This window comes from Mastigoproctus giganteus, chromosome 9 (assembly GCF_048544385.1).
Source record: "Mastigoproctus giganteus isolate SK-2022 chromosome 9, ASM4854438v1, whole genome shotgun sequence".
Taxonomy (NCBI): domain Eukaryota; kingdom Metazoa; phylum Arthropoda; class Arachnida; order Uropygi; family Thelyphonidae; genus Mastigoproctus; species Mastigoproctus giganteus.
The window spans coordinates 51,255,500-51,278,031 of NC_143583.1; the positions used below are offsets into that span (position 1 = coordinate 51,255,500).

Consider the following 22,532-nt stretch of genomic DNA (forward strand, 5'->3'; position numbering starts at 1 on the left):
CAGTTCTACATGCCCTGCAAGTATAGAGAAGGAAGGACCGCTGCGCCTGCAGAAGGTATTTTTGGACCAGTGAATTAAGAATTCTGAAGCCCCAAGCGCCAGCACCATAGCAGACGATGGGGATGAAGATACACTTGTAGTAAAGACCAAGAGAAGACGACTTAAGATTCCAGAGGGAACGGGCAAGACGCAACAGCCAGCCGGTAAGAGAACGGATTTTCTGCCGAAGGTACTTACAATGGGGAATGAAAGATAAACGATCATCAATCACCACCCCAAGGTATTTATATTCACTTACCAATTTAACAGCCTGGTCAAGAATTTTAACCACAGGGGGACGATTACGATTCAGTAGGCCTTTCAGAAGAACCTGTTTAGTTTTAGGGACTGAAATGGAGAGTTTATGGAGGGAACACCACATGTGAAGATCATCCAAGATGTGGTTTGCTTTAATTTCCAATTCTAGACGAGAATTCCCAGGTACAAGCAAGGCAAGATCGTCGGCGTAGGCAATGTTGACAATATCATCATGAGGGGCATTTAGCCATCCATCAAGGACCACGTTCCAGCAAACAGGGCCAAGAACGGATCCCTGAGGACAACCCCTAGAAACCGGCCTCGTAACCGAGCAAAAACCGGAGGAGACCACAAGGCTTCTATTATCGAAATAACTAGAAATTAGTTTGTAGATAGGACAGGAGACCTCGGCCTCCCGAAACCTCGCCAGGACACTCTGCCACCATAAGGTGTCAAAGGCCCCTTTGAAGTCTACAAAGAGACCGAGAACGTATTTAGAAGGAGATGCTCGAACAGTGCTCAGGAGAAGATTAATTGCATCTGTAGTTGATTTACCTTGCGTGAAACCAAACTGGGAAGAAGAACAAAGATTTTTTGAGTTATAGTAACCCTTGAAACGTGAAACCAGAAGTTTTTCCAACAACTTTCCAAGAAAAGGAAGAAGGGAAATTGGACGATAAGAAGAAGGAGAGGCAACTGGATTGCCAGGACTCTTGGGAAGGATTTTTAAGTTGGCAATTTTCCAGCGATCAGGGAAAACACCAAACCGAAGGCAAGAATTCATTAGGATAGAAATAAGGATAGGTTTGATTTTCCAGATTCTTTTAATCACAGAAACCTCCATGAGGTCCAGACCTGGACTTTTGCCAATAGTAAGGGTAGGTGATTATGTCAGCCACAATTGAACTAGGATGTCACAGTTTTGCTTCAGTAAATTGGTCATTCATGAATAGATCAATTATCATCATTATCATTAATAGCCATATGGTGCAAGGAAGCCTGAGGCTTATGCAGCACCAGGTAAAAAAAAATAAAAAAAATAAAAAAATTCCCAAGTTACCCTGAGAGAGAGAGAGAGAGAGAGAGAGAGAGAGAGAGAGAGAGAGAGAGAGAGAGAGAGAGAGAGAGAGTCAAAAGTAGAAGGAAATCACCAAGAAAGAGAAGAATGATGATTGCTAGTACAGTATCCTGTGATGACTCCCTTTTGTAAGTTGCAGAGTGCAGTGCCTTGATCCATCTACCATATTTCTTTTTCTACTTATAATTTGAATGAAGATGCTTTTATACTCATTTCCAACATGTGGTGTTAGCTATGAGTAAATTTTTTTTTTCAAAATCTCAGGTGTCCACATTACTTTTGGCAATATATTGTACTTTTATATATCTTTTGTATGTGTTCCTTTGATAGGGGTATTGAATCATTTCTTAAGGAGTTATCCACTTCTCTTACACATTTTTCCCAAGAATTAAATTCTGTCTTTGGTTGCAGTATTCTTCTACTTGTCTTATTTATTTTAAGGAGAAATAAGACAAGTATCATGATTATTACAAATTAATTTGACAGATTAATAATTTTCAACTAGGGAGATCCTTGAAGTATTTAATCACTAAGCAAAGTTTATATAGATATTTCATGCAAGATTGTTGGTGAACTGGCTTTGTCGCCTCCATAGCCAGGTGGGCAGGAGCAGCAGTCCGTAGCATACGCTTCTTGATTAGACTGGGATTCGAGCCTGTGACCACCAAATATGGAGGATGCGGAAAGGTCAAGGAATGACCACCGCCTATCCCCAGAGCAATATGGCCTTAGTTGCTAATGCTCCTAAAAACCAAATAACAACAACAACGAGATATTTAATTTTTTACTTGTGTGTTAAGTGTAATTTTTTTAATTAATGCATATTATGGGAATTATATGAGATTAGGTGAACTGTTCAGTTGCATTTCAGCAAATTAAGTCTATATGGTGCTAATGCGAAGTTTGCCTAAGGTTGCAATTTAGTAGCAACATATTTGCTTTTGTTTAATGTAATATTAAAACTAAAAATAATCCTGAAAGCTAATGTTGATACTGATAATATCATTATCAATCCATTTATCCACATGAACAGGTGCACATGTCTGTGTGTATGCGAGTGTATACACACAGACATGTGCAAGCAGTAATCTGCCAATTCCATTACATGATGAGATTGGAATATATGCAAGGTGTAACATTTCTTAATTTTTAGAATTATTAGGAAAATTATACATTTTTATGAAAGCTAACCTTGAATGATAGGATTATTCAAGGGTTCTCTAGCTATTAGAATTAAATTTGCAAGAGATATTTGCTACATATTTCTACCTTTCAGGTGCAAATAAGATGCCCATTAGTAAAGAGAGAAAGACAGTTATATATATATATATATATATATATATATATATATATATATATATATATATATATATATATATATATTAAGGATAATATAAAGAACCATTAGAATAAGTAAATCAATCCAATAATAATACCATCAGGGATCTAAGAAAACGCAAAAAAAAAAAAAAATTATATATATATTATCGCCTTTTACCGACAATCTAGATGACTTCAACTGGGGCCAACCACCCAGAATGAAGGCAAAAAACGACAAGAAGTTCTCTGTTTCTGTGATGATCAATATATGCTAAGTAATTTAAATCTAACCAAATATAAACCAGAATAGGCCGGATGTAAATCGAATATAAAAAATCGAAAGAAGATAATAAAAGTTAAAAAAATTTAGAAATATTAGAATCAAAGGTAAGAAATATAAATTTAAACATATATTGATCATCGTTGACCCGACAGAGAACATAATTTAATGATTACAATAAGATTAAATATATAATACATACTACATATTGACCGTATCTAGGACATAATGTAATAGTCGTCAAAATAATATGTGGTGCCCCCTATGTGATGGATACGGTAAAAATAAATAATTAAATTAATGCATAGAGAAACATGCAGATAGTAAGAAGAAAAACTAAAGGAGTAGGAATAATAGAACCTGAACTCCATAAAGGCGAAAAATAGTGGTATAGATAAGAAATAGTTTCTCCTACGTCCTCGGATTGCCCTAATAATTTCGGAGAAATAAAAGTAAAGAGTGTAGGACAGTTTAAAGACATTACAAGATATAAGTTGTGGCTCGGGTATGCCCAGGATCGCAGACCCGTTCCTATAGTAGGACCTGAGCTGAATTTGCATGTTATCTCAGCGTGAACTAAAGTAAATTTAAATGAATTTAACTATATATATTAAAAAAAAAAAAAAAAAAAAAATGATACACTGTAATTTGCAAGCCGGTGGGTACAAGTTTTCTACGCCGTAAGACACCAAGAATGCAAAGTGTATCCTATTTACATATATACATGGCACTAAATATAACGATTATATTGAAAATTATATTAAAACAATAGGTTCAGAAAACAAATTTTTGAAATTAATTATGTTTATCGCTTTCCTGAAATGATATTTCAGGTAAGCGATAGGGAAATTATTATTGATCAACCTGCCGTACAACGCTGTTAAGCCCGCTGAACAATTTTTATTACTATTGCAGATATAAGCAATCCTTAGACATTGCGATAAAATTATATTAGCATGCACTGATTTTGATATATTAGATTTCCAGTTTGTAAGGCTGACTACGTTAAAATTAAATGCATCTCTTTTATTATATATGTTTACATCTATATTATTATTATGGAATATTTCTATATGAAGATCCAGATAATTTGCTATAGTATCGGAATTATTAGTTTTTTCCAATACTAGTTCTACTGGATATAATTTACTGTAATCCTAGACAAAATGCGGACAATTAAAAACACATATATCATCTACGTATCTATATATAAGTAGGTTATCTTGGAATTCTCTTTCTGTATAATGTAGATAAAGGTTTGCGATTATGCTTGATGCTGGACTTCCCATAGGGGTGCCAGTCACTTGTAGGTATAACGATGTTCCGTCATATACATAATTATTAAAGATGCATAATTTTATTAGAGAATCCCAATAGGTTAAATCAACCTTTATAGCATTTTTATTTTCTAAATATAGTTTCTGGAGGAAGACTTAAGTTATCAAGATTAATGCTCGTAAATAGACTGTTAAAGTCAAATGTTTGTATTTGATGAATATTGTTATTTTTTAGAGCATTTATAATAGGTAAGTTATTATTTATTATAATAGTTTTATTTAAGTTATTTAATATAATTTTAAGTAACTTTTCTAACATTTTTCCAGGAAATTTAGCATAACTATCTCTACATGATGTTATGAATCTAAAAGCAATCGGTGTTTTATGAAATTTGGGTATGCCATATATAAATGGATATTTTAGGTTATTATACTTTAACTTTAATTTTTTATGTAATGCAATTAATTTTTTGATTATTATGTTAGAAGAAGATTTTATCTGTTTATATGTATGGCTAGACTGTAGTTCATTTTTTAAAATTTCTATATAATATGATTTACATATGATTGCATAATTGCAAGCATATTTCTCCAAAATTATTAGGGCAATCCAAGGACGTAGGAGAAACTATTTCTTATCTATACCACTATTTTTCGCCTTTATGGAGTTCAGGTTCTATTATTCCTACTCCTTTAGTTTTTCTTCTTACTATCTGCATGTTTCTCTATGCATTAATTTAATTATTTATTTTTACCTTATCCATCACATAGGGGGCACCACATATTATTTTGACGACTTACATTATGTCCTAGATACGGTCAATATGTAGTATGTATTATATATTTAATCTTATTGTAATCATTAAATTACGTTCTCTGTCGGGTCAACGATGATTAATATATGCCTACATTTATATTTCTTACCTTTGATTCTAATATTTCTAAATTTTTTTAACTTTTATTATCTTCTTTCGATTTTTTATATTCGATTTACATCCGGCCTATTCTGGTTTATATTTGGTTAGATTTAAATTACTTAGCATATATTGATCATCACAGAAACAGAGAACTTCTTGTCGTTTTTTGCCTTCATTCTGGGTGGTTGGCCCCAGTTGAAGTCATCTAGATTGTCGGTAAAAAGCGATAATATATATATATATATATATATTTTTTTTTTTTGCGTTTTCTTAGATCCCTGATGGTATTATTATTGGATTGATTTACTTATTCTAATGGTTCTTTATATTATCCTTAATATTATAGACATTATGGGTGTATTGCATGATTGCTTGCAACTGCATTGACTCATAAATATTATTTACATATTAGTTACAGTTATTGTCGTTTTAACTTTCTTTCTTTATTTTTTATCAATAATTATAAATATATATATATATAATGGTCACATCTCTATAAATCTGCAAAAATAACATTTTTCAAAAAGAATGCTATTTCTTTTTCAAACTGAAGAAGAACTTAACAATTGAATGAAATACTATTTGATGTATGTTAGGGTGAAATTAGTGCAAGCAGCTAATTTAAAATTAGTGAAAAATTATAGAATCAGTTTTACAGCTGCAAGCAGCTGTAAAACTGATTCTGTAATTTTTCAGTGCCATTTGGTGAAATTAAAAAAGTTTTCATAAGGATATTCATAAGGAACAAATTTTACAAATATGTTCTTCAGTAGTTCATTACATATATTTTTAAAAGAATATTATTATATTTTTAAAGGATCTCTGTGTTATGTGCGGAAGTTTTGGTAAAGGAGAAGAAGGTAGGCTTATTGCATGTTCGCAGTGTGGTCAGTGCTACCATCCGTATTGTGTAAGCATAAAGGTATGTGGATACAAATATATAAACTTTAGAGAATTGTTAAAGATTGATTACACACATGCATATATAATCTTTATTTTTTAATGTGAGTTTTGCAGCTCCTGGCAATGGAATAGGATGTGATGATTATGGAGTAACTTTAAAAAATGCAGAAAGTGTGGTATGTGACATGTGCCTCTTTACATTCATAATTTCTTCTTTTTCTCACATAGATGTTAGGAGGAAGTCATAACTCTGTTATAACTTATAATTCAGTACCCTCCAAACAGGATGAAGAAAATACAAGTGCATTGAATAATGACAGCATTGCAGACCTTGGAGTCATCTACAAGAAATTATTACAGGCGTGTATGATGGAATTGGTGAATTGATGGTATGATGATGAATGTGTAGAGTGATTCTTTTCAAGATGCCCGGCCAACATGAAGAGGAAAAGACTGAACCCTCCAGCACATGATGACACAATGAAACAAATGGCACTCAGTCCGCAGCGGCTTTTACTCCCTCTCTTACAGCAGTGAGAGGATCAGAGTGGAAGCAGAGGGTACTAAGAATCTCCAGGTAAGACCAGGCTGCCATGTGCAGAAATTGAATTTGGCCTGTTATAATGTAAGATTGCTCATCGGTGAAGATAGGATATTAGAACTGGAAAAGGAATTAGAAAATGTGAATTGGAATAACATCAGTTTGGCTGAAACAAGAAGAAGAAGAAGAAATGAATCATAAGTTTATTATCAATTGGAAATCTGTTGTATACCAATGGAAACAATGAAAAGAGCGACGGTGAAGTTGGCTTTCTGGTCCATAAAGGTATAAAAAAACAACATTTTGGAATTCAAAAGTACATCACCAAGGGTGTCAAGACTGCTTCTCAGGATTTCTATGAGGTACAAACTAAAGGTCATAATGATTTATGCACCAACATCGAGCCATGATGATGAAGAGGTTGAACAAATGTACACTGAAATTGAGACTCCTAGATAAATAGAAAACTCACTACACCATTGGGGGGCTTCAATGCTAAGGTTGGAAAGAGATCAACAGTGAAAAAGGGAAAGTATAGTACATTTTGGAATTGGTGAAACAGGTGAAAGACTTGTGGAATTTGCAGAATCTTGAGGAATGTCACTAATGAACACTTTTTTTTTTCAAGAAAAGGGTAAAGAGAAAGTGAACATGGATGAGCACAAATGGATTAACAACTAATGAAATAGACTTCATCCTCATTAACAGAAGATATATTGTGAATGATGTTACCATCCTGAACAAGGTAAACGTTGGAAGTGATCACAGAATGGTAAGATGCACACTTGATATAGATGTAAGAAAAGAAAAAAACTAACTCGAGTAAATAATATGAAGGTCTTTGAGATGACAGAAGACGAGAAAAAGCAGTATGTACTGGAACTTAAGAACAAGTTTGAGCTTCTGCACCTTTCAGGACCAAGATATCGATGAGGAATACAACAACTTTCTGAAAGTGATAACACCCAAGAAACCTATAGGTAAAAAAAAAATTCAAAGAAGAAAAAAATTAGAAAAGAAACACTTGTCAGATGAACCGAAGATGACAAATGAAGAGAAGATGAACACTGACAAGGACAAAATTGAGTATACTGAGTTATGCAAAGCCATTAGAAAGAGACTCAGAGAGGACATAAAAAGGTTTAACACAAGAAAAGTAGAACTAGCATTAAGGGAAAACAGGACTTAAATCAGCAGCCATGAGCAGTAATACAGAACGACAAATGATACTGAACCTGAAGAATAGGATGGTGTACTTATACATAGCAGAGTAGGCATAATTCAAATAGCAGAAGACTACAGTAAAGTATTATTTAAGGAGTAAGGGAATGGTGCCAGAAGTGGGGAAGATGGATCACAAATTAGCGGCACATACAACATACCCGACATCCTTCCTGATGAGGTAGAACATACATTGTAGAAATGAAGAATCGGAAATCCCTGGGTGAAGATGAAGTTACTGTAGAGTTTTTAAAATTGGGAGGAAAAGACATGACACAAAAACTGTAAGACTCTTCACAAAATACATTAGGAAAGGAGTGAAATAATGCAATCATAATTTTGCTGCATAAGAAAGGAGATAAATCAGAAATTGGAAATTATAGACCAATTAGCTTGTTGTCCCACATCTACAAGTTATTCACAAAGGGTCATTACTAACAGATTAGAAAAGATACTTGATGAGAATCAACCAAAACAGCAAGCTGGCTTTGGGACAGGATTCTGAACTATGGATCACCACCAAGTAATATTGCAGCTAATGGAGAAAGTAAATGAATAAAAAAACACCATTATGCATTGCATTTGTGCTTTATGAAAAGGCATTTGAATCCATACCACATAAGATAATGTTTTGGGCACTGAAAAGAAAAGGCATGGAAACCCCATGCATTATGATATTGAAGAAAATATATGAGAATGCTACCTAATTTATTAGACTCGACAAAGGTAGTAACAAATTTAAAATTGAGAAAGGAATTCGACAGGGAGACACAATATCTCCAAATTTGTTTACTACTTTTTGAGGAAGCTTTCAGAAGATTAGACCGGTTGCAGAAAAGAGTCAATGTAAATAGAACGTATATGAATCATTCATGATTTTCAGATGTTATGATGGTAAGCCATGATCCCAAGGAATTAGAGGGAAATGTGAATGGAGCGTATCCAAATCATTTATGATTTGCAGGTGTTATGATCATAAGCCATGATCCCAAAGAATTAGAGGGAAATCTTAATCAATTATGCATGTTAGTAAGGATTTCGGACTAAAGATGAATATGGCTGAAACAAAAGTAATGATGAACAGGTATGTTACAGAAAGGGATATCATCATTGAAGGAGCAGTAATTGAAAAGGTAGATTCATATACTTATCTGGGACAAATCATTAGCTGTAATAATGATAAATGGTTGGAAGTCAAGAGAAAGATAAATTTCGGATGGAGAGCATTTCCAATTTGTCTGAAGTGTATCTATAGAAGAGGTATGCAGCAGAAACAGTACATCTATGAGACAGAGAGTGGAGAGACTCAGTTAGAGATGAGTCATTAATTAACCTAACTGCCCTCTTCTGAATAGAATCTAGAAGCCTGAGAGAGGTTTCAGGGGTATCACCCAGATGCGGGAACAATATTGTGTGGTAGGGTTGATTTGCAATTTGTACAGAGTGAACAGCTGTTTAGAAGAAAAGTAACACCGAGAGCGAAAGAGAAAACCAAGGTTTTTAGATGCAGAAGAAGCAGTATTTGTAATGTGCTTGTGCCAAGAGATAGAATTAGAAGTCAGGGTAATCCCCAAAAGAGATATATCATCTTGCATAGAAATCGGAGTGTCACTAAAGATAAGCATAGCAGCAGAAGAATCCTTTTTTGTGAAATATATAAAACCGAGCTGAGTTTTAGAAGGATTGAAATCAACTCAGTTGTCTTTGCCCCACTGGAGATCGGCATTTAAGGAATTGGTAGCGGATATTCAAGAAGTTGAAGCTGATTGAGCAGGGTGAGGTTTCTCAAACTGAAAAGTGGAATGCAATGTGCTATCATCAGCAAAACTATGGATAGGATTTCCGGTGAATGGAAGAAAGTCATTAATATACAAGTGGAAAAGAGTGGGGGAAAGAACTGAACCCTGGGGGGACACCACCATTAGTGGAAAAGTTAGAAGACAAGAGCCATCTACCGTCACCCTCAGTGAAGGGTCAGAGAGAAAACGGGATAACCAATTACAAAAAGCAGTTGGCAAACCATAAGATGGAAGCTTGTTTAAAAGACCTTTATGCCAAATGCGATTGAAAGTCTTTGAGATGTCAAGAGCAACTGCTTGTGTTTCACCGAACTTTTCCTTTGAATTTCTCCATAAATTGGTAACATAAGCCAGAATATCACCAGTGGATCGACACTGATGGAATCCTTACTGGCGATCGTTGATCAGATGGAAGGTTTCTAGGTAGTTTGAGAGTTGGCAGTTAATTGATTTCTCCATTACTTTAGAAAGAGTAGAAGTAATTGCAATGGGACGATAATTGGATAGGAGGGACTTGTCACCATTATTAGGAATTGGCTGGGTATGAGCAAATTTCCAAGCAGAAGGAAAAACACCTTTGGAATAAGAAAGTGAAAAAAGGCGGCAAGGAAATGAGTAAGTTCAGGAACACAGGTTTTGAGAACAAGTGGGGAAATACCATCAGGACCTGGAGCTTTCTTAGCATCAAGATTTTTCAAAATCCTTCTGACATCCTTTTGACAGAAGACCACAGGAGGCATTGAATGGAGTGTTGTTGGGAATGGTGGGAAGTGTTTTACCTAGATCATTAATACATGAGTTGGAAGAAAAATGGGATGCTAGTAGTTCAGCTTTATCCTTGGCTGAAGTGACAATATAATATAAAAAAAATATATATATATATTTTTTATTATATTTATAAACCGCCTTATTTTATTCTTATTTATTCTTTTATTTTGTTAAGCTGTTGGTTAAGAATTTGAAAACTTGAGCAATTGAGCAACAGTTACAAAGAAGTTACCTGTCAAATTGTTTTAGTAGTATTTCATTTAAAAAAAATCAAATAACCTGGTGGAGGTGGGGGCAAACAGAAGTACAAAATTTGCATGAAATATTTTTACCAACAGCCTATGGGATACCCTTGCAGTGGGGTTGGTTTTAACACTTAGATTAGTCTTAAATCTCCCCATCCTTCTTGGCTGACAATGAACACTTATGTCAAACAGCAGAAAGCTGTTTAACAGAAAAGTTTTAAATCCTGCTGAGTGCAATTTTTTCCAAAGAATTACATATATAATTGTGGAGATTGTGTGGAAGAATGAGATATTTGCTGTTGATTTGGGCACTCTTCCGCAAAGGGTGATATAAGCAATTATAGACCTGCAAGCTTAACTTATTTTCCAGGCAACATAGTGGAATCATTGGTTAAAGACACATTGCAGGATCATATTAACATGAATTTTGTTGCTACTCTCTTGCAGCAACAAAGAAATTGGATCAAATAATTTTCACAATATATATTTACATTTCAGTTAAGCTTTTGACAGACTCACAAAATACTGTTCTATAAATTGGAACAGTGTGGCATTAGGGGTGCATTACTGCTTTAGATAGAGGGATGCCTGAATGGCCCAAAACAGAGAGGTAGCTCTTCTTGTGTGTAACTAATTTTGTTAGTGGAGTCCCTTACTGTTGATAATATTTCTCATGTTGTACTGATGAAAGCATATCAAGTGTGTTGTCTAAGTTTGTAGATGATACAAAGGTTGGAAGAATGGTTAATGGCAATAGTATAATAATACCATATTACTGTAGCAAAAACCCAGAAATATTAGACAGACGGACCGAGAAGTAGCAATTGAGGTTTAACATTGTTAAATATAAGGTGCTGCATGTGTCTGTAGTAATCCCAGGATAAGATACAATTTTGGTGGAACTATACTCGGGTTGATGGTGAGCAAAAGAGACCTAGGAGTGATTATGCAATCTGACATAAAGTTCTCTGAGTAGTGCAGACAGACTTCTAGATCAACACATGAGGTTCTGTCAATAATTAGCATTAGTAGAGGCATACAATGCAAGAAAGCAAGCTTATGCAGCATTAGCCAAAAAAACCCTCCCATTTCATCATTTGAAATGCCTGTCCAGCATTTCAAATGATGAAATGTGGAACAGGCTTCCAACAAAAGATGGAAGCTTGTTCCACCAATCAACTACCAGCTGGCTAAAGGCAAATTTCCACACATCTATTCTACAACTATCTTTCCTCAATTTGAAACTGTGCCCCCCTTAGGTTCTTAGTCTGAGCAAGATGAAGAATCCCATCAGCATTCAGCTTGCTCAACCCATTCAAGGCCTTATACACCTCAATCAGATCACCTCGCATGTGCCTACTTTCCAGGTGCTGCAATTTGCAGAAGTTAAGACTTTCTAGGTAAGAGCACCCATTTGTTCCCCTCACCAATCTTGTTGCCCTTCTTTGTACTCATTCTAGCAACTCTACATCCTAAAATGAGGCCTCCAGACCTGTACAGTACTCTGTGTGGCCTGATCATTGCCTTGTATAACAGGATAATAATCTTCCTGTCCCTGCTAGCAAAATTCCTATATATCATTGACAAGACTCCATGACCTGCCCAGGCAGCCCGTCTGCACTGCTCAGTGTACTTCATATTTGACTGCACAATTACCCCCAGGTCTTTTTCACTTTCCACTACCCTGAGTGTAGTATCACAGAGTTGATACATTTCTCTTTAGTTATCGCTATCCATATGCAGTACTTTGCATTTGTCAATGTTAAACTCCAGTTCTCACTTCTCAGCCCATTTTCCCAACTTATCTAGATCCAGTTGGAGTAGCATACCGTCATTACTGTCGTTAATAACCCTGTCAACCTTTGTATCATCTGCAAACGTGGACATTAAACCTGATATACCTTCATCAATATCATTGATAAATATACAAAAGAACAATTGGCTCAACACCGTACCCTGGGGAATTCCACTAATAACATTTGTCCACAAAGAGCAGTGTTACCACTCTCTGTTGTCTCGCATTCAACCATCCTTTTATCCATTGTAGCAGCTTACCCTTAATGCCATATCTCTCCAATTTGTATAGCAGTCTTCCATATGCAACAGTATCAAAAGCTTTCCTGAAATCCAAGTATATGATATCAAAATTATTTTTGTCATTCAGTTCCTTTGTGACCACATCATAGTAACCAATCAAATTGGTCAGACAAGACCTCCCTTTGACAAACCCATACTGGGTCTTAACTATTACTGCAGTCTCGTCTAGATGATCCTGCAATGCTTCTTTAACCAGTGATTCCATTATTTCCCCCGGAACACAAGTTAAACTAACAGGTGTGTAGTTACTTGTCACCTTTTGAACCTCCTTTGTGAATTAGTGATACATTTGCACACCTCCAGCCCATGGGGACCTCCCCCGAGTCCAAGGAAGCTCTCATAATTATGGCTAAGGGTTTGCTTACTTCCGTTGATGCCTCTTTTAATATAACTGGTTAGATCCTGTCCACCCCAGGTGCCTTCCTTATGTTTAACTTCAACAGTTTCTCCTCCACTTTGCTCTCAGTTATTACAAAATCACTTAGTCCCTGTTAGCATTTGATAAACTTTTGGCACATCCCTCATTGAATAACTCCTCATGTGTGAATGTAGATGCAAAATACTCATTCAGTTTATCAGCTAACTGAGCATGATCATCAATAGTCAACACATCTATGCTAAGTGGTCCAATCTGATTCATCCCTTTCCTTCTATAATTTACATAAGTAAAGAATTCCTTGCTGCTTTCTTTGCATCCTTTGCCAAAGATTTCTCATAATCTGCCTTTGCCTACTGATAATCAGATCAAGAGTATTACTCCCTCTGGTTGCCTCTCGAACATGTTGCTGTAGAAAACAGTCATCCAATAAATCCACAAAAGTCTTGCTAGTGTGCGAGTGACCAAACCACAAGTTCGAGTCAGTATCTGAAAAGTTAAAATCTCCCATTATAAGACATTGTGATTTACTGATCCACTCTGCATAATTGCTCATTATACTTATCATTTAACACACACCTACTCTAATTTTTCCTTTCTCAGTGCTTATTTCACACCGAACAGACTAAACACTGCATTGTTCACCAACATCAACTGGAAGCACTTCCTTAGATTTTATGTGTTTCTTAACTAACAGCATAACCCCTACTCTCTTCCTATACACATTGTACTCCCCAAATTCCAACTCTGCACTTCCTCTATCTGTGTGACACCACATCTCTGTTATCCTAACAATAACTGCTTTTGATGTCTTGACGAGCACTTCAAGCTCATCAAATTTATTAACTATACTCCTAGCATTGGTGTACATGCATGTATACATGCACCTATTCTTGCTCCTAGCAGGAACAGGTGCATGCCCATGTATATACTTGTTCCACTATGACTCCCAGCAGTCCTGGAAATCTCCATTACTTTGCTTTCCAGTCTGCTGCCCATTCTAATAATATGCAGGAAATTTGCCAGCACGAACAAAGAGGTGATCTTTGGATTCTGTAAGGCAGTGGTTATGTTACATCTTGAGTAGTGTGGCGCCTCTGCATCCAGGTGGGCAGGAGCGTCAGTGCGTAGCACACGCTTCTTGATTAGACTGGGGTTCGAGCCTGTGATCATGAAATACGGAGGATGCGGAAAGGTCAGGGAATGACCACTGCATATCCCCGGAGCAATATTGCTTTAGTTGCTAATGCTCCTAAAAACCAAACCAACCGACAACCAACAATTGCATATAGGTCTGGAAGCTTCATTTTAAGAAGCTTCCAGAAAAGATTAACCAAACAGATTAACCAAGGACACAATGAGTTATTCATACCACATAGGACTTCAGTTCCAGAAATTGTAGTACTTGGAAACTAGACGCTTGAGATTGAGGTGTTTATGGAACTTTAAGGCAAAGGAAGTTTTGTTTTTAGTGAATTGAGTAATTTTCTAAAGTGTCGGGAACAATTGATAGATAACAAAACTGATGGACAAATAGGTGTAACAAAGTCACTAGGTCCAGTGAGTGCTTAGCTGGAACTGGTGTAGCATTTTATTGCATACTTCCATGTTTGAATTCAACAATTTGAACGTGGAGGTATGTGATAATTATTACTATTGTTGTTGTTGTTGCTCTTATATTATTTCTCCCTGATTGGGGGATTCCATTCCATTCCATGACGGGTGCTGCTACCAAGTACACAGGGTGGTTGTAATGTCTGGTGTTACTATTGGTTGAGGAACTCTCTGACTATCCTACAGACATTCAGGATTGTGACTTTCTGGAGTTCCTTCTAGGTGTTTTCTGGGAGATCTATTGCTGCTAGGCTGCTATGTAGAGTCTTTGGTACTACCAGTAGTTGACACAATGATCAGGATGGTCGATACTTCTTGCATATGCCACATCTCCTTGATCTCATGTCTCAGGTTCGTGTACTTCCTAATTTTTTCCTCATGGGTTTTCTGGACATTGCTGGTGTTGGGCACTGCTGTGTCAATCAGGTAGGTAGCCTTTTCCATCTTGTCCACAAGGTAATGTCCGGTCTGTTATGCGGGATGGTCTTATCCGTTATTATGGTGCGGTCCCAGTACAGCTTGTGATTTCGGGTCTCTAGTACTGCCTGGGGTTCGTACTTGTAGTATGGTACACTTTCTTAGGTCAACTGGTATTTCCTCGCTAGCTTCTGATGTATTATCCTGGCTACCTGGTCTTGTCAATGAGTGTACCTTGCATCCCACGGTGATGGGTTGGATCGTTTCTGAGGCCAGGTGGCATCATCGACATGTGTCATCTGATATTCCGGGCTCCTTTGCGATGTATTTTCTATAGTTTCTGGTATTGATTACCTGGTCTTGGATGGCCAGCATTTATCCTTCTGTTTCGGGCCATGAGCCATGGAGTGTCTTCTTTGCCCATCTTTCTATCTTCGTTTCTTGTACCATCTAGGCAGGAGGGGTTCCTCGCTTAGGTTTAGTGGGCTATACCGCTTATCTATCTTCCTCATGCCCTGGTGTTGTGGTGCTGTGTTGTTCTCGAAGTAATCCTTCAGGTTAATTATTGCTGTTTTTTTGTTGCTCTATCAGGCCCCTTCCTCCCTCTTTCCGATCTGTTTTTTTGTCTCTCCACTGCTGACTGTTGGTGGCTCTTGGTCATCATTGTCCTTGTCTTTTGCATGATATCTTCTAGCTCGGTTTTAGTCCAATCTATGACCGCGAAGGTGTGTGTTAGTACTGGAGCTGCATAGGAGTTTATGGCTTTAACTGTGTTCCCTCCATTCAGTTTTGCTTTCAGCAGGCTTCTGAGTCTCTGATGATATTTTTCGTTCAGGCACTTCCTGATTTCCTTGTGCTCTAACTGCTGAGCCTACATCATCCCTAGGTATTTTGTAGGTCTCTCCTTCTGTCATAGCTTCAATCTCTTTACCAGTCAGCAGCTGGTAGTTTCGACCAACTAATTTTCCCTGGTGCAGTGTGTGGGTCTTGCATTTGTCTAGACCAAATTCCATCCTGATGTCCTTGCTGAATTCTTCGGTGAACTGGAGTAGTTGCTGGAGCTGCTTCTCGGTTGCTGTATAGAGCTTGATGTCATTCATTTACATCAGGTGGGTAAGGGTGTACAGGTTCTTTCTTCCTTCTCTGAGGTTATATCCATACTTGCTGCCGTTAAGCATGGTGGATAGCGGGTTGAGTGCTAGACAGAACCACAGTGGACTCAGAGCATCTCTCTGAAAGATTCCTCTTCTAATGGGGATTGGCCTGATTGTGATGTTCTCAACCTTAATGGTGGTACTCCATTTCGCCATTGTTGCTCCTAGGAAGTTTGTCACTATCGGATTGACCTTGTAGATCTTCAGGGTCTCTATTAGCCAAATATGAGGTACGGAGTCAAAGGCCTTGCAGTAATATATGTGGGCCGTGTATAGGTTGTGGTGCTTCTTGTAGGCTTGCTCCATAACTGTGGCATCTATGGTTAATTGCTCCTTGCATTCTTTCTGCTCTTTGACCATTATATTTTGACTCTCTAAGTGGTCTGATATCTTCTTGGTTATGCAGCTAGTCAGGATCTTGTATATCATTGGAGGGGCTTAGAGGGGAACAGGTATCCTGTGTGTTATCAGACACTCAGCCTAAAACACTGATGGATCCAATATCTCTCTATTACAGAAGATTTAGGAGAAGTCCGGTTGGCCTGCCTCCCTAAAATCCACTCATGCACACCTTCTCGATGGTAAGCCCTGTTACGTCACTTAGGTGGCAACGAACGTGTAGAGTGGTTCTCTTCAAGATGCCTGGTCAGCATGAAGAGGAAAAGACCAACCCCTCCAGCAATATGAAAGCACGACGAAACAAATGGCCCTCAGTCCCAGCAGCTTTCACTCTCCCTCTTACGGCAGCGAGAGGATTAGAGTGGAAGCAGAGGGTGCTAAGAATCTCTGGGTATGACCAGGCTGCCATGCATGGAAACTGAACTTGGCCTGTTATAACGTAAGAACCCTCATCGGTGAAGACAGGATATTAGAGCTGGAAAAGGAATTAGAAAATGTGAATTGGAATATCATCGGTTTGGCTGAAACAAGAAGAAGAAATGAATCACTTATAAGTCTATCAAGTGGAAATCTGCTGTACACCAATGGAAACAGTGAAAGGAGTGAAGGTGGAATTGGGTTTCTGGTCCATAAAGATTTTAAAAACAACATTTTGGAATTCAAAAGTACATCACCAAGAGTGTCAAGACTAATACTAAAGATTTCTAAGAGATACAAGCTAAAGATTATAATGATTTATGCACCAACATCGAGCCATGATGATGAAGAGGTTGAAGAAATGTACACTGAAATTGAGAGTCTTCTAGATGAGCAGAAAACCCACTACACTATTATTATGGGAGACTTCAATGCTAAGGTTGGAAAAAGACAAAACAGCACAGAAAGGGGAACTATAGGAAATTTTGGAATTGGTGAAAGAAATGAAAGAGGTGAAAGACTTGTGGAATTTGCAGAATCTCAAGGACTGTCAGTAATGAACACTTTTTTCAAGAAAAAGGTGAACAGAAAGTGGACATGGAAGAGTCCAAATGGATTAACTACTAATGAAATCGACTTCATCCTCACTAATAGAAGATATATTGTGAATGATGTCACCGTCCTAAATAAGGTAAATGTTGGAAGTGATCACAGAATGGTAAGATGTACACTTGATATAGATGTAGGAAAGGAAAGGAAAAAACTGACTCGAGTAAATAATACAAAGGTCTTTGAGATAACAGAAGAGGAGAAAAAGCAGTATGTACTGGAACTTAAGAACAAGTATGAGCTTCTGCAGACTGCTGAGGACCAAGATATCGACGAGGAATATTACAACTTTTTGAAAGTGATAAAGCCCAAGAAACCTATAGGGAAAAAGAAATCCAAAGAAGAAAAAATTAGTCAAGAAACACTTGTCATGATGAACCGAAGACGACAAATGAAAAGCAAGAAAAACACTGACAGGGAGAAAATTGAGTATACTGAGTTATGCAAAGCCATTAGAAAGAGACTCAGAGAGGACATAAGAAGATTTAACACAAGAAAAGTAGAACAAGCATTAAGGGAAAACAAAGGATTTAAATCAGCAGCCATGAGCAGTAATACAGAAAGACAAATGATACTGAAACTGAAGAATAGCGATGGTGTACTTATAAACAGCAGAGAAGGCATAATTCAAATAGCAGAAGACTACTATAGAGAATTATACAAGGAGCAGGGGAATGATGCCAGCAGTGGGGAAGATGGATTGCAAAGTAGCAACACATACGACGTACCCAATATTCTTCCTGATGAGGTAGAACATGCATTGAAGAAAATGAAGAATCAGAAAGCCCCGGGGGAAGATGAAGTTACTGTAGAGTTGTTAAAATTGGGAGGAAGAGACATAACACAAAAACTGGCAAGGCTCTTCACAAAGTGCATTAGAAAAGGTGTGACGCCTAAGCAGTGGAATAATGCAATCATAGTTTTGCTGCATAAGAAAGGAGATAAATCAGAAATTGGAAATTATAGACCAATTAGCTTGTTATCCCACATCTAGAAGTTAGGGGTCATTACTAACAGATTAGAAAGAATACTGGATGAGAATCAACCGAAAGAGCAAGCTGGCTTTAGGACAGGATTCGCAACTATGGATTACCTTCATGTAATATCACACCTAATGGAGAAAGCAAATGAATATAAAACACCATTATGCCTGGCATTTGTGGATTATGAAAAGGCATTTGACTCCATACAGCATAAGGCAGTGTTTCGGGCACTGGAAAGACAAGGCATTGATACCCCATATATTATGATTTTGAAGAAAATATACGAGAGTGCTACCTCCTTTATTAGACTAGACAAAGACAGTAGGAAATTTAAAATTGAGAAAGGAGTTCGACAAGGAGACAATATCTCCTAAGCTGTTTACTGCTGCCCTTGAGGAAGCTTTCAGAAGATTAGACTGGTCGCAGAAAGGAGTCAATGTGAACGGAGAGTACCTAAACCATTTGCGATTTGCAGATGACATTGTGGTCATAAGCCATGATCCCAAAGAATTAGAGGAAAATCTTAATCAGTTATGCACAGCTAGTAAGGATTTTGGACTAAAGATGAATATGGCTAAAACAAAAGTAATGATGAACAAGTATGCCACAGAAAGAGACATAATGATTGAAGGAGCAGTAATTGAAAAGGTGGAGTCATATACTTATCTGGGACAAGTTATTAGCTGTAATAATGATAAATGGCTGGAAGTCAAGAGAAGAATAAATTTTGGATGGATAGCATTCAGGAAATATAGTCACATACTGAAGAGCAATATCCCAGTTTGTCTGAAACGTAAAATAATGGACCAATGTATACTCCCCACCATGACTTATGGAAGTGAAACTTGGGCACTCACCAAAAGAATGGAAGAGAAGCTGAGAACCACACAGCGAAGAATGGAACGAATCATATTGGGAATAAGACTGTTAGATAAGAAGAGAAACACATGGATTAGGCAACAAACTCAAGTAAAGGACATTGTTATCAAAACTAAAGAACTAAAATGGTCTTGGGCAGGACACATAGCTCGAAGACATGATGACAGATGGACTAAGAAAATAACAGAATGGTATCCAAGAGGAGCTAGAAGAAAACCTGGAAGACAAAGGCGGAGATGGATAGATGAAATTCATGAGTTTGTGGGTAGTAAATGGATGTCCAGTGCTCAAAACAGAAGCAACTGGAAAGTTGCTGGAGAGGCCTTCATCCTGCAGTGGATTGAAAATGGCTGATGATGATGATGATATCATTGGAAGGCCATATTTTGCCAGGTTTCTTGTATCTTCGTCTTTAGGCTTCAGATATGTGACTCCTTCGGTGAGAAACTTCGTGATTGTCTCCGAGTGCCTTATCATTCGAGTGAACTGCTCTGCTAGGTGCTTGTGTGTGCAGGTGAATTTCATGTACCAGTAGTTGCGAATGTAATCATTTCCTGGGGTTCGCCAGTTGTGGGTGTTCCTGATTGACTGTTTTACTTCTCGAATCTTCCACTCTCTCATCTCTTGTACGTCCTTGGTTGTCGTCCGATCTACTTCTATCCAGGGTGCTCTGCTTACTTCACTGCTCCAGATATTTCCCCGTAACTCCTCAATCGTCTTCTTCTCGGGTGATCCATTGCTTGCTTTCTCATCTTCACCCAGTTTCCTGTAGAAGGCTCTTTGGTCCTCATCGAAGATTCGGTTGTTTATTTTCCTGCGAGAGCTCTCTTTGTATCTGCATAGTCTCTTGCTGAGTGTGAGGAGGTTCTGCATCAGTAGGTCCAAGTATTCTCCTGTTCTCTGGTTTCTTGTCTCATGTTTGCTGTGGATGCTGTCTTTTTGAGGATGCCCTTCACCTTTCCAATCAATTTCTTACTTCTATTACCCTGTTGGTACTGGGTCAACTGACCTATCTTGACTCTTAATTCATCTTTCTTCTTTTTCTTTTTCTTCTTCTATTATTATTCAACATCTATATAAATGACATATTCGAAGTAATAAAGAACTCCTTTATAAAAATTTATGCAGATGATATAATCTTATATACAATTGGAAAGAACCTGACAAAAATGGCTAAAGATTTACAGCAGGGTGTAATACATTTACAAACTTGGTTGCATGATAATAAATTAGCACTCAGCTTTGAAAAAACAATTTTTGGTTATTAGACCTCCTCATCATACCTTGGACATTCATCCTTCTATTAAATTACATAAACATGAATGCCTACATAATCAGAATTTCTAGAATTGCAAATGTCTAACTGTGGAAGAAGTTTCAAATCATTGTTATCTTGGGTTATGTATTGACTACAGGCTAAGTTGGGCAATGCATATAACAGATTTGTACAAAAAAATTAGATTTCATGTGTACTTTTCTTACTACATTAAGAATAAGTCAAATCTTAGAACAAAAGCTGGATTGCAGCCACTCTGCAATCCATCTTGAATCTTTCCAGTAATCCCAACATGTCCCAGCTTATACAGTAACCTCTCATGTTTATTTAGATTTTAGCAAGGCATTTGACTTGGTTAAATGCCCTGCTAAAATCTAAATAAAATGTTGAAATTATTCCTGACATCTAACTCATGAGTAACTGTGTAAAAATAGCTTACCAGGTTAGTTAAGCATGATTTTCCATTGAGAAAACCATATTGTATGTCCTTCAGGATGTCATTTCTCTCTAAATTTCCCTGGATTGCACTCTTGATCATTGCCTCTAATATTTTTCCTACCACCGAAGTCAGACTAGCCAGTCTGTGGTTACTGACTTCACTCTTGTAACTGTCTTCATGTATTGGCGATATAGGTTCAAAAGTTTCCTAATAAACAGTCATCTGTAATTTTGAAATCACTAATTTCATATGGCTCAGCCTCATTCACATAGCCTTTCCTCAGCATAAAGGGTTTTTCGTCAATAAAGACTGGTGTGAAGTACAGATTCAATTCATCAGCAACATCAGCCGGGTTATCTAGAGTGTCCCACACCCAGTGCACAAGGGTCCAGTCAGATTTGTTTTCTTTTTCTTCTTTCTATTTATGTACATGAATATTGTACAACATTGTTAACTTTCCAGATATTGACTGGAATTTGTGGGCCGGTCACTTGCACACTATCAAGACTTTTGTCTATTTACTGGATGATTGTTTTCTACAGCAACATGTTTGAGAGGCAATCAGAGGGAGTAATACTCTTGATCTGATTATCAGTAGTGATTCTTCGTGCATTAAGCATTTTCAGATAAAGGTAACACTGGGTGACAGTGATCAGAGTGTACTGACGTGGGATTTACTTAAAGATGTAACTACCATCAAGGGTAAAGGGAAGGGCTTTTGTATAGGTGACTACAGTGATCTCAGATAGTTTTTAAATTCTATACAGTGGGATCAACTGATGATATTACCAATGGTGAATTCTAAATAGGAAGCCTTCAAGAACTTAATCTTGGAGGCTACTAGGCTTTTCATACCAACTAAGAAATATTATTCAAGGTGTTTAGGCCTAAACAGATGTCAGATGAATTAATGAGGCTCGTGGCAGAGAAGAAAAATGCATGGGATGCATATAAATTATCAGATGATACAAAAGCTTATGGTAGTTATAAGATAGTCTGTAACCAAGTCACAAAGAAGGTTAGGTAGGTGAAGGTAGATTATAAGAAATCTTTGGAAAAGAAAAACAGCAAAGAGTTATTTTCTTATGTAAACTCTAGAAGGAAAGGGATGAATCAGTTTGATCTACTTAACATTGATGGTTTGATTATTGATTATAATACTCAGTTAGCTTATAAACTGAATGAGTATTTTGCTTCTACATTCACACATGAGGAGTTATTCAAGA

At 37.1% G+C, this 22,532-nt stretch overlaps 1 protein-coding gene across 5 annotated transcripts in view; it reads left to right on the plus strand.

The window, feature by feature from the left end:
* Positions 1-22,532, plus strand: part of LOC150080216 (histone-lysine N-methyltransferase 2C-like) — a 1,301,638-nt gene that overhangs the window by 342,689 nt on the left and 936,417 nt on the right. For all 5 annotated transcript variants that reach the window (XM_090381514.1, XM_090381519.1, XM_090381517.1 and 2 more), the window contains exon 20: positions 5,987-6,091. In XM_090381514.1, the coding sequence (XP_090237640.1) occupies positions 5,987-6,091 (105 nt within the window). The remainder of the gene's footprint in view (positions 1-5,986; positions 6,092-22,532) is intronic.